This window comes from Erythranthe guttata, chromosome 12 (assembly GCF_056151865.1).
Source record: "Erythranthe guttata isolate IM_541 chromosome 12, IM_541, whole genome shotgun sequence".
In the NCBI taxonomy this organism is placed as follows: domain Eukaryota; kingdom Viridiplantae; phylum Streptophyta; class Magnoliopsida; order Lamiales; family Phrymaceae; genus Erythranthe; species Erythranthe guttata.
This window is the reverse complement of record NC_142544.1, coordinates 9094100-9107995: the sequence shown is the minus strand read 5'-3', so window position 1 is coordinate 9107995 and position 13896 is coordinate 9094100. Positions and strand designations below refer to the sequence as shown.

Below are 13896 nucleotides of genomic sequence, written 5' to 3'. Positions count from 1 at the left end.
GCAATGTAGGCTTCATCTTCTGACCAACATTTAGTGGGAGCCATATAAAAAATAGACTTCTTTCTCAACTAAGTGTAGATGTGAAGATGTGAATTATTTTCTAACATATCCCTTCTCATTGTATAGAGAAACCATTGTGTGTAAAGAAGTGTAGAAGACAATGTAAGATTTTGAAAGGAAAAAAAAAGACATCATAATTAATATGATATGTCACCTGTGATTTGTTCTCCATATTACATCGAAAGATAATTTTATTTATTTCATAAGTTTGTATAGTCACTATCAAGTTTGTATAGTCGTTATCAACACCAACTCTCAATTAAGTCATGTAGATGCTGTCTGCTATCTGGGAGACAAAATATGTGGTGAGAGAAAATAATTTTGAACAAAAAAAAAGGGAAAAAAAAGACATGATAATTAATATGATGTGTCACCTAGTGATTTGCTCTCCATATTACGTCTACAGATAATTTTATTTATTTCAAAAGTTTGTATAGTCACTATCAAGTTTGTATAGTCGTTATCAACACCATCTCTCAATTAAGTCATGTAAATGTTGTCTGCAAACTGGGAGACAAAATATGTGGTGAGAGAAACCAATTTTGAACAAAAAAAAAGGAAAAAAAAGACATGATAATTAATATGATGTGTCACCTAGTGATTTGTTCTCCATATTACGTCTACATATATTTTTATTTATGGTCTTGACTTCCCTATTTAAATGTGTTTCAATCAATAAAATATTTCGCCATCAATATATCCATTTTATCATTGTACGAGCAAAATATTCAATAATGAATTATGGTTTGAGTTCTAATCAATTCGATTGGGTTGCGTATAATGAGCAAATACTTGAAGAAGACAACGAAGTAGATGCACTTGCTCGTCTACACTATGAAGCAGCCGTTAATCAAGAGGTTGTACGCGGTGGCTCTATTCCTGGACGCAAATATAAACCTCGCGACCAAAAAGGTAAACACGAACAACTCATGTATGATTACTTCATTGACAACCCTGTTTTTGTCGCAGTTGATTTCAGACGCTGGTTCCGAATGAAGCGTCATTTACTATTACGTTTGGTTGAAGACTGCGAGCGCTCGAATTCATATTTTCAAAGAAAATTTGATAGGGCCCACAAATTAGGATTCTCATTACTCCAAAAGGTTACAGTTGCTATGCGAATGTTGGCTTACGCATACTCCGCTGATTCAGTTGACGAAACTTTCCATATGGCAGAGACGACCGCAACCGAGACCTTGCGCGAATTTCGCAAAACTATTTTGCGGTTGTATAAAGATGAGTACCTTCGTGCTCCGACAAACACAGATATGACAAGGCTACTTGACAAAGCGGAACGACGCGGGTTCCCTGGAATGATCGGTTCACTAGACTGTATGCACTGGACATGGAAAAATTGTCGAACTGCATGGCAGGGGAGCTTTTCGGGGAGAAAACATGAACCCATAATGATTCTCGAAGCAGTGGCTTCATCCGATACTTTGATATGGCATGTATTCTTTGGCGTACCCGGTTCACAAAACGATATCACTGTCTTGTGTTGTTCACCCTTGTTCAACAACCTTGTTCAGGGAATTTCCCAAGAGTTTACTATCAGGTAAATGCAAAAGATCACTACATGGCATACTATCTTGCTGATGTATACCCAAAATGGGGTAAATTAATTCAATCCATTAAGCTGCCGAGAACACATCAAGAACAGTTGTTCTAAAAAATGCAAGAAGCATACCGCAAGGATGTTGAATGAGCTTTTGGAATTCTTCAAGCCCGATATGCTATAGTGAAGCAGCCTGGAAGAGGGTGGGATCCGAAGGACCTAAGAAATATTATGATGACATGTATCGTACTCCACAATATGAATGTGGAAGACGAACGAGATAAATACGCTGATGCGGAGTCAGATGACGATGACAACAACCCAGCCACATCTCGCAGAGCTCGTTCCAACAGTTATGATAGAAATGAGGAATTATATTTAAACCCAAGAACAAGCGGCATATCCATAAGTGATTATATGAGACGTCGTTACACAATGCGATCAGTTGAAGTAAATCGTAACCTTTAGCGTGATTTAATAGCTCATGTGTGGGCAAGAGACAATGGAAATATGTAATAATTTTACATAAGTTTTTATTTACGAATTAAGTGTTTGGTTTTATTAAAATTAGGGTAAATTACACACACCCCCCTGAGGTATGCTTAAATAACTATAAGGTCCCTGTGGTATCGATAATTACACTTAGCCCCCTGAAACGTAGTCAGAAACTCTAATGGGATAATGAATTGGATACGTTATTTCGATAGGGTTCTAACGGACTATTGGTTTCAGAATGTGGTGAAGACAACAAAGAGCTATGGGGTGACATGGCTCCCCGAACATTCCCGAACATTTCTTAAATCACCCATAGCTCTTTGTTGTCTCCACCACTTTCTGAAACCAATAGTCCGTTAGAACCCTATCGGAATAACGTATCCAATTCATTATCCCATTAGAGTTTTTGACTACGTTTCAGGGGGTTGAGTGTAATTATCGATACCACAGGGACCTTACAGTTATTTAAGCATACCTCAGGAGGGTGTGTGTAATTTACCCTTAAAATTATGTTGTTATTTCAAATTTATAATAAAAAGTAAAATAATCTTGTTGTTTTTTTCTAATTTTTACAATTATAAAAGAAATATATTAAAAAATAAAATAAAATAAAATAAAATAAAATAATAATAATAAAATTACTAATAAATATATAATTTAAAAGGAAATAATAAAAGAAATGAAATGAAATGAAAAAAAATAAAAGTCTTTATTTACAAAGTGTTGATTTTATTGAAATCATGTGATATTAAATTATGTAACTAAATAAATGAAATAAAATAAAATAAAATAATGATAGAATACAAAAATAAATACAAAAGAAAAAAAATTACACGTAAAAGAGAGAAAAGAAAAAAAAGGGAAAAAAAGAGAAAAAAGCGTATAACAAAGAAAAAGAAAAAAAGAAAAGAAAAAAAAAAAGAAAATGGGTGAGCAAATCACATGCCCCATTCCAGCACTTGAGTTGGAAGGGGGCAACTCAAGGGAAAGTCCCCCTCCTCTTCTCCCCACCCATACCCAACCCATACCCACCCCCCATTACCCACCTCCATTTGAGGTGGTTTTGTCTCCCCACCCCTACCCACCCCCATGACCATTGGAGATGGTCTAAACAATCTGTCATTTTGTTGTAGAGCTAACAATATTATTGGTTAGCTCTACTCGTACTTTTACATATAATACATCGTACTATATGTTTCGATAAATTGTACTTACCTTTTGAACACATGGTACTATATTTTGCGATGAATTGAGTTTGTATAAAGATTATATTCGAAGATACATTGTCAATACTAGACTTGTACTTCACATGTGTATTCACTTTCCTTACTTGATGAACAAAGCGTAGTATATTTTGTGATGAATTGAGTTGTACCAATTTCATTGACACTTTAATGATCAATAAGTATGGGAGATGCATAAATTATGTTTTAGATGAGTATGTAGGTGAGCATTATTGTTTCATTTGGAGTACAAGATCCCCTAAATATATTGAATTTCATACATGATACTCATATGAGTATACAAGATACTCATATAAGTGTACAAGGCTCAAGTGTAAAACTAATATTTTCCTCAAATGTTACCATAATCAATGTTGATCGACTCCCACATTGTCTCATTTTATTTTTAATAGTCTTAAAATGAAGATTGTGTCTTAAAATGCGATTATATGGATGCATTGGCCCCACAATAATATATATAATGTAACAATACAATATGAATAGCAAACATATACTATATGAATGAACAATGCGTACTATATTCACGAATAACCCGAACTTTATCAGTTTATACATTGTACTTATTTGACACACAAATAGTACTATATATTGTGATATATTGAGTTGTACCATTTCATTGACACTTTAATGATCAATAAGTATGGGAAATGCATAAGTTATGTTTTCAATGAGTATTTTAAGGTAGGTGAGCATTATTATTTCGTTTGGAGTACAAGATCCCATAAATATGTTGAATTTCATACATGATACTCATATGAGTATACAAGATACTCATATAAGTGTACAAGCCTCGTGTGTAAGACTAATATTTTCCTTAAATGTTACCATAATCGATGTTGATCGACTCCCACATTGTCTCATTTCCTTTTTAATAGTCTTAAAATGAAGAATTGTGTCTTAAAATGCGATTATATGGATGCATTGGCCCCACAATAATATAGAGTGTAACAATACAATATGAATGGCAAACATATATTTTCTGAATGAACAAAACATACTATATTCACGAATAACCCAAACTTTACCTATTTATACATTGTACATATTTGACGAACAAAGCGTACTATTCATGAATAACCCTAACTTTACCATTTTATACATAGTACTTACTTGATGAACATAGCGTACTATATCCAGAAACAACACGAACTTTACCAGTTTATCTATTTTACTTACTTGATGAACAAAGCGTACTATATTGAATAACCCTAACTTTACCAGTTTATACATTGTACTAACTTGATGAACTAAGCGTATTATATGCATGAACAACCCGAACTTTACCAGTTTATACATTGTACTTACTTGATGAACAAAGTGTACTATATTCATGAATAACCCTAACTTTACCAGTTTATACATTGTACTTACTTGATGAACTAAGCGTACGATATGAACGAATAACCCGAACTTTACCAGTTTATACATTAAACTTACTTGGTGAACAAAGCGTACTATATTCACGAATAACCCGAACATTACCAGTTTATACACTGTACTTATTTGATGAACAAAGCGTACTATATTGACGGATAACCCGAACTTTACCAGTTTATACATTGTACTTATTTGATGAACAAAACGTACTATATTCACGAATAACCCGAACGTTACCAATTTATACATTGTACTTGGTGAACAAAGCGTACTATAATCATGAATAACCCTAACTTTACCGTACTCTTATGTTCACTAATTAATCAACAGTACATAGGTTTGACATAGCATGTAGACTGCTGATAAGTGTTCATTTTGCACAACTTTTACTTATCGAATCTTCGAGTTTTGGTCTTCGTTCGTCCGAGTTTTCGGCTTTATTCGTACATATTATGTTGTTTTTGTTTTATTTATATTTTAGGTAAAGAGAATCTATCTTTGCCGATTCGAAACGATTTTGGAAGCGAAGCCGAAAATCAAACCAAACACGTGCAAAAGTGCATTATCGCGGGATGTGGCACTGTTTCGTATTTCAAGCATAACTTTTGCATAAGACCTCCGATTGAGCTGATTCAAGTGGCCTTAGAAATATAATTTCAAGATCTACAATTTTTGTGAAATGTAAAATTGTCAAATTCGGGCTAACAAAGGGTCAAAACTGTGTTTTAAGTTGGCGCAGAAGACCAGATCGCGATCCAGCCTTTCTGGATCGCGATCTTGGGGGGGGGGGGGGGGGGGGGGGTCTTACATAAGGTTTTCTTGATCAGGACCCAGATCGCGATTCAGACTTCCTGGATCGCGATCTAGGGGGTCTCACAGTACATTTTTTCATCAAGAACCAGATCGCGATCCACCATTCCGTATCGCGATCTGGCAAGGCGGTGCACAGTTTTCGAGGCAAGATATTTGTGTTTTTGCAAGCCCCCTATAAATAGAACAAGCTTCCTCTCCATTTAGACTTCTAACACTTCCGGCTTCAACTTTTGCTTCAGTTTTCTCTTCGGTTTTCGCCAGTTCTTCGAGGGAAGCTTCGACGAGGGTTTCGACTCGGGTTTTTCGTAAGCTTTTCTTTACGTTTAGTTTATAATTTCACATGTTCTTCATTTTGATGCTATGTTTGTAATGAACTAAGCATTTTGTTTTAGGGAAATGAAACCTTGTATATATTGATTTTGATTTCCAGATCTGTGATCTATTTGTCATTCTTTGATTATGTTTATGTTTTCCTGTATGAAATGCTTACGATTGTTTGGCCAACAGTTGAATTGATTCTAAATGTGAATGAACTCGAGAGAGGATTTCTTGTTTGATATTAGGAAAACATAGCTCGGGTTGTGGAAACGGAGACGTGATGCACCTCGGGTAGCCCTTAATGACTTGACCTAAATGCTCTCTTAATATCAGGTTCTGAACGGAGACGTCGCACCTATGGGTAGACTCTAACTACACTGGAGACGGGGGTTAGGGTGTTTTGGTGTTTGGGTTAGCGAATATATAACTGACATTAGATTCTGATTTGTAGATCTTTATCGATAGTACATTGGTGGATTTTACCCTAGAAGCCATCACACGTCAGAATTCCTCGTTTGCCCTGGCGGACCGTTGTTTTTATTTTTGTTTCCTTTTGGCTTCATGTCATCTCCCATATTTTTCTCCCGTCTAGATAAAGTTTAGGATAGTATAATTACGGTACTTGGTAGATTTAGGAACTTAATTCCCTGTGTATCGATATCTGGAATTCACTATTCTACATAACGCGATATTGTACACTTGCGGTTATTTATACGTAGGTTTTACGCGTATCAACTGTTGGGGATCGAGCATGTATACGCAGCGGAATATAAATTTTTTTGGATCGAACTAGTTTCGATTACATGCATGAACTAATCACATAGTCAACGTACCTTAACGCTTCCGCCATACACATGGTAATTTACGATTTTATTAAAACATGAAAAAATAAAAAAAATATAAAACATGCTTGTTCATCATATTGCAAAAATCGAAACACGTAATCACATATTACTCATGCTCGTAAATTAAAATTCACACAAACATGTTCGAATCAAATTTACGAAAGTTCCGATTTAATTACCTCTTGTAGTGTGAGATTTCGACGAATCGAAATCCGAACTCAAAACACGTGCAAGCTGCGTTATACCACTCCTAGGGGCTGCAGGAATACCACCAAACAGCAGCTGGTCCGACGGTGAGACGACGGCGGCGCGTGCGAATCAGCGGCGGCGGCGCGTGGGGCGGTGCAGCGATGTCTTCTGGGCTGCAGCTCCTCTCCAATCAGGTTTCAGCTCGAATAAACCGATCTCCCCCTACTGTATACAAAGGGGTTAGATAACAAGGGAAATACGAGAGAAAAAGAAGAGAAAACCGGCGGTTTTCGGCGGCGAACGGCGCCGGTGCGGCGGGGTTGCGGCGGCCGAGAGGCTTGGGCGGCTAGGGCTGGACGGCTAGGGTTGTGGGAGTAAAATATCTGAACTCAAACTCTTGTTTGAGGTCTATTTATACTAGGGTTCTCAACCCTTGTGGGCTTAAGTCATTGGGCTTGACCCACTGATGCATTAAGCGCATTCCCTCGTCGGCCTCGTTTGAAGCAAACGATCGTTCACAAAATTATAACAAAATTATATTTGTGACGAGCTTAAAGTCCTCGTCGATACGAGTGCCTCTTCGAAATTTCCAATTTCCAAAAGTGGAAACTTCCACTTCAGTGGACCTGTTAAATCGGGAAACTTTCCAATTTAGAAAGTTCACTAAATTCCGCATGTCTCTTTCTCTACGTTTATTCCGACTCTTAATCCACAATCACGAATCTTGTACTCAATCATATTGATCTCCAACTTTGCAAAGATTAACATATTAACCTATGCTCATTGTTATCAATGATCCGTATTACACGAGAAGTGTGACCCTCAATGGTTCAGGTGTATGCTAGCCGTGGGCTCACAACTCTTTGTGATTCGAACAACACATTGTTCTTATACTTAATCGCCGATCAAATCAGTGCCCAACGAATCAAGATTGGCGTCTAGCAACTACGCATCATGATTCCCTAGATACAAGTGAAGTGCCTGCAAGAACCTTATGATATAGTTAGCGTATAGTACGATCCCTTCGCAGCACATGTCCCGATTGAACTAGAGGCATTGGTTCACCGAGGCCTCTTATAAAGTTCAATAACCGTGCGAATGTTCTAGGTATTATAAATCCGTTCGTGTGTGACTTAGGGAAACACATTTCTCTAATCACCCTACTATCAACTCTGGCCAGAGATTCCTTGGATTATAAACCGTTAGAACACACAGGACATCCATGACTACTCAAGCGCTCGAATCCCCTACTACAATGCACAGACTTCACACTAGATTTCGGATTGCACGAACGTTGGCCCTTGGAGTGGTCCGTTGTGGGACTCAGGGACAGGTCACGATACAATCGGTCCTCTAGTGAAGTCACGGTGATGTCTGGGTCTTAAGGACTAATCGTGTACAACTATATCTTAGAAACCTATTACTCGATGAATGAGAACCACTTATAGATTGTTGGTCACCTACTCTAACATCAACTGCAAATATTACTAGTGAAGTTGGCTTGTTGGTCACCTACTCTAACATCAACTGCAAATATTACTAGATTCAGCACTATCAAACTATGAACTACTCCACCTTCAGAATTGCAATTATTCACTTCACTTTCTTGATGGACTTGGTTCATAGACGCACTTGTAGCTTCATTTTCTTCACGATTAGAGTTGTGGAAAAAAAATTGCTCAACTTCAAATGGTTCACACCAATAGAAGTAGCAATGGTGTGGGCAACAATAAAATTGGGATTCAAAATAGTTTCTGAAACCATGATTATTGTTTTCTTCCCACAATTAAGACGCTTGCATTTCTCTTTTTTTTTTTTTTTTTTTTTTGTATTTTAGCACACTCATTTGAGTGGTGCTACTTGAAGAAGCCATGAATGAGAAAAAAATGAGCCTATGTATCATTTATGCTCATATTATGACTTGAATGGTTCTGTATTATGACATCATTTTACAGTACTTTTATCGAAAAAAGAGGAAAACAGAGGAGAGAAAGAGAGAAGAAAGAGAGCAGATAGAAGGAAGAAAGAGAGAGAAAATGAGGAGAGAGAGAAAAGAAAGAGAGACAAATAGAAGAGAGAGAATCGAAAAAAATCATATTAAATTGAAATTGGGGACTGGTCTGTAAGTAAAATGCGTGAGTAGGGACTGAATTTCTTGGGGAAACTACCTAGGAACTGATATGCGTTTCATGTTTTGCATTGGGGATTTATCTGTAGTTTCCCCAATAATTAATGTCAAGGGTATTTTAGTATTTAATATGTTATTTTTCATATAATCTATGCATATTTATTGAGTTTCTTAATATGTGTGCAACCACCCAAAACGATATCTAATATAGGACATATGGAGTATATAGTAAGGATAATTATCATCTAAAGATTAATAAAAAAAATTAACGTGGAACCCTGAATTTAAAAATACAAAGACATTTTTATGTGATTATTTATTTATATATGCTATTATGATCATAGAAAAACTCTTGAAATGTAACTTTAAAGAAAAAGCATCGTGGAAATTTAATGTATAAAAATAATTACGATAAACAAACAAATACAATTTTTAACATATTTTCTAGTAGACTAACAGTTTCTTCACATGAAAATTATATTACTAAAAATAAGTATTATATATTATCATTTATTTCTTATTATATTTTTAGGTTTTCTTTAACATAATTGACTATATTTAAATCATGTTATCACTTATATTAATAACATGCATAATTAAAACAATAGTCTTGATTTAACGATATCGATAACCAAGAAAAAAAAAAACATCTTTTAACATATTTTGTGGTATACTAACATGTCCTTGATATTAAAATTATATTGCTAAAAAGTAAGTAACATACATCATCATTTATTAACTTATTATGATTTATGTTTTTTTTACATAATTTACTACATCATATTATCACATATACTAATAAAATGCATAAATAATAACGATAGTAAATAAAATTTAAGAATGTATTTAACCTCGATATTTTAAAAATCAATCTTAGTCATTCACAACTATTTCATCTTATTTCTAGACATATTTCTTACATATTAGTTATCAATATTTATTTTTAATTTTATTATGTTATTTCTAAATATTCTTAATTAACCTGATAACGTTCACATACATGTTTATGGTATGTCACTCAAAAACTCTATTATGAGTTTTGTATGAAATACATTTTATTTAAGAATTTAAAAAAATAAACTTTGACTTTCGAAATAAATTATAATATATGAAAACGTTATTATACTTTTAATATAACATAATATAAATAATAATTAGTTTGAGTTTACATTATTTGTGGAATTTATGTGACAAAAATTATATGAGAACTAATTTAAAATTTGGAATTACTTTAGATATCTAAATTTTAACTTAAAATAAAAGGATATATTTTAAAATACTTTTTACATATATATGCTAATAAATATAATATATCATTGAAAAACTCTTCAAATGCAATTGTTTTATTAAAACTTGGAAGGTCTAATAAAAAAACATACTTCAAAGGCAAGATAAGCCACGATAACATAGTATTTACGGGTCGACCCGTCAAATTATTGGGGATGCCAAATATCCAACAAAGCACAACTATTTAGTTAATCATGGATAATCTCCCCAACCAAACGGGCCTTAGTATAAATATTGCACATGAAAAAATATTTGATATTTAAACTACATTATTAAGCCACGTTAATTTACTATGGGTAAACTTCATTTTACGTACCTAAACTGTACTCAACACATAAAATCCCCCCCCCCCCCCTCCCCCTCTGATACGCGTAAAACCTACGTATGAAAAACCGCAAGTGTACAGTATCGCGTTTTGTAGAATAGTGAATTCCAGATATCGATCCACAGGGAATTAAGTTCCTAAATCTACCAAGTACCGTAATTATACTATCCTAAACTCTATCTAGACGAAGGAAATAATGGGGGATGAAATGAAGCAAAAAGGAAACAAAAATAAAAACAACGGTCCGCCAGTATAATCGAGGAATTCCGACGTGTGATGGCTTCTAGGGTAAAATCCACCAGTGTACTATCGATAAAGATCTACAAATCCGAATCTAATGTCAATTCTATGTTCGCTAACCCAGACACTAACGTACCCTAACCCCCGTCTCCAGTGTAGTTAGAGTCTACCCACAGATCCGACGTCTCCGTTCAGAACCTGATATTAAGAGAGCATTTAGGTCAAGTCCTTAAGGGCTACCCGAGGTGCATCACGTCTCCGTTTCCACAACCCGAGCTATGTTTTCCTAAAATCAAACGAGAAATCCTCTCTCGAGTTCATTCCCATTTAGAATCAATTCAATTGTTGGCCAAACAATCGAAAGCATTTAATACAGGAAAACATAAACAGAATCAAAGAACGACAAATAGATCACAGATCTGGAAATCAAAATCAATATATACAAGGTTTCATTTCCCTAAAAGAAAATGCTCAGTTCATTACAAACATAGCATCAAAATGAAGAACACGAGAAATTATAAACTAAACGTAAAGAAAAGCTTATGAAAAACCCGAGTCGAAACCCTCGTCGAAGCTTCCCGCGAAGAACTGGCGAGAACCGAAGAGAAAACCGAAGAAAAAGTCGAGAGAGAGTCGAGATCTTATCGAGATATTATCGAGAGATAATCGAGATATCGAAAAATGAAAAAGAGACCTTCTATTTATAGTGAAAAATCAAAGAAAAATATCTAGACTCGATTTCTGTGCCCAGATCGCGATCTGGGCTTCTTGGATCGCGATCTGGCAACCTCGAAAACTGCGCACCGCCTTCCAGATCGCGATCCAGGAAGTCCGGATCGCGATCTGCCCCAATTTTTCGCTGCTACTGGAATTTGCCACCAGATCGCGATCCGGTGATTCTGGATCGCGATCTGGCCTCTGCATTAACTTCAAACACTTTTTTCACCCTTTTTCAGCCCGAATTCGACAATTGTGCATTTCACAAAACTTGTAGCCCTTGAAGTTAGCTTTCTAAATCCACTTGAATCAGCCCAATCGGAGGTCGTATGCAAAAGTTATGCTTGAAATACCAAACACTGCCACAATCCGCGAGAATGCACTTTTGCACGTGTTTGGTTTGGTTCTCGGCTTCGCTTCCAAAATCGTTTCGAATCGGCAAAAATAGCTTCTCTTTACCTAAAATATAAATAAAACAAAAACAACATAATATATACAAATAAAGCCGAAAACTCGGACGAACGAAGACCAAAACTCGAAGATTCGATAAGTAAAAGTTGTGCAAAACGAACACTTATCACCCTCCCCCCCCGAAATTCAAAGCGTATCGAATCAGCCCATCCGTTAAAATTCCGTCCTGACATGGCACTTTGACCTTTTGAATTGTATCCGTTGGCATGACCGTTGGACTTTTATCGGACGAATTTGCCCCCAATACACATATATTTGGTGGCTAATTGGAGGCTTTTCTTCCCAGTTTTTTTCCTTTTCTTCACATATCCCGCCTCTTTTTTCTTCTCGTATTTTTTTTATTTTTTTTCTCCTTTTTTAACTCGCTCAAAATTTTCACAAAAATTTTTAAATTCATTTTTTCTCCCTAAAAAATATCTGTGCAAATTCCGTTTATTTGCAGAAAATAATTTCATTTGAATTTGTGTGTTTGTGCAAATTCCATTTAAATTTTCATGACAATGTTTTTTATTTTGTTATTTAACTCGAAATTCTATTTTTTATACATAATTTTTAACTTTTTTTAGTTACAAAAAAATAATTTCATATTCTATAATAAGGGAAAATGTCTAGCAGTAGCACACATGCACGAGATTCTTGTATTTTATGTTCCAAATCCAAGTACTATGTGGCTAGATTTCCACAAACAACATGCTATTGCCAAAAAACAGCTGCCATTCGAACTGCTTGGACAAGTCAAAATCCCGAAAGAAAATTTGTAGGGGGCCTAAATTGGGGACGTAAGTATGTTTTACATTCATTTGAATTCAATGTTACTAATGAATGCATATTTGGATATAAACTGTACATATATAACATAAACCAAATGGTTGCAAATTTTTTCAATGGATTGAGCCTGAAATTTGCCACAAAGGAATGGAAATTGGACAAGGATTTGAGAGACTCTTGGAGCAAAATAAAGAAAATATGAAGATAGTGGAGACAGAGAAAAAAGAACTGAAAGCTCAAAATCAAGAATTTCATGAAATAGCTCTAAATATGACAAGAGCCAACAAAGAAATGAAGTTGAAGTTAAAGCAGTTTAAAGACAAAAACCAAAAATTAGAATGTGATGTGTCTATGTACAATAAGTCGTTGAGAGTAGTAAAAATATGTGTAGTACTTATATGCTTCATATTCCTATGTAACTGTGTGGCAAAGAGCTCAAAAAATGAGAAAGTCATCCCTCTATTCCTACAATAATGAAATATGAAATTTGCCCGACTCATCATCATAAATCAACATTCCAAAAGTACAGAGAATCAGTCTTACATAAAAGCATAGAATATGCTAAATTCACCAACAAATACCAAATTGTTTTAAATAAAGAAACAGATACCACAAATCTTAAAGAGCACAAAATATCTTAAATAAAGCAAGAAATACCACAAATCTCAATTCACAAACAACTAAATTAAGGTGAAAATTAATACTTAATGATTTACCTCAATTTTTCCACCATCTGTGCTATTGTTGATTTGAATATTAATATTTAATGATTTACCTCAATTTTTCCACCTATGTGCTATTGTTGATTTGAAAATTAATACTTAATGATTTACCTCAATTTTTCTAACGGATAATATGTGTTAGAAAAAGGGCTTTTTGGTGTAGTATTTTTCTAACGGATAATATGTGTTAGAAAAAGGGCTTTTTGGTGTAGTGAGATTTTTTCTTGAAGTCCACCACCCATGATTTCAAGCCAGACTGACCCTCATAGTCCTTGAGCAGCATTATGGCACTCAAAATCCAAGGACTTCAACTTTATTTTGTTCAATTTCTCCTGAATGCTA

General features: G+C 35.0%; 1 protein-coding gene across 1 annotated transcript; it reads left to right on the top strand.

The window, feature by feature from the left end:
• The first annotated feature begins 794 nt into the window (after nt 1-794).
• LOC105965724 (uncharacterized) lies at nt 795-1619 on the top strand. Its single transcript, XM_012990296.2, has one exon. It carries the CDS (start codon nt 795-797, stop codon nt 1617-1619), a length of 825 nt encoding a protein of 274 aa, XP_012845750.2.
• Nucleotides 1620-13896: the final 12277 nt, after the last annotated feature.

Coding starts and splice junctions, on each gene's coding strand:
- LOC105965724 (XM_012990296.2), top strand. CDS start 795: ATGAATTATGGTTTGAGTTCTAATCAATTCGATTGGGTTGCGTATAAT.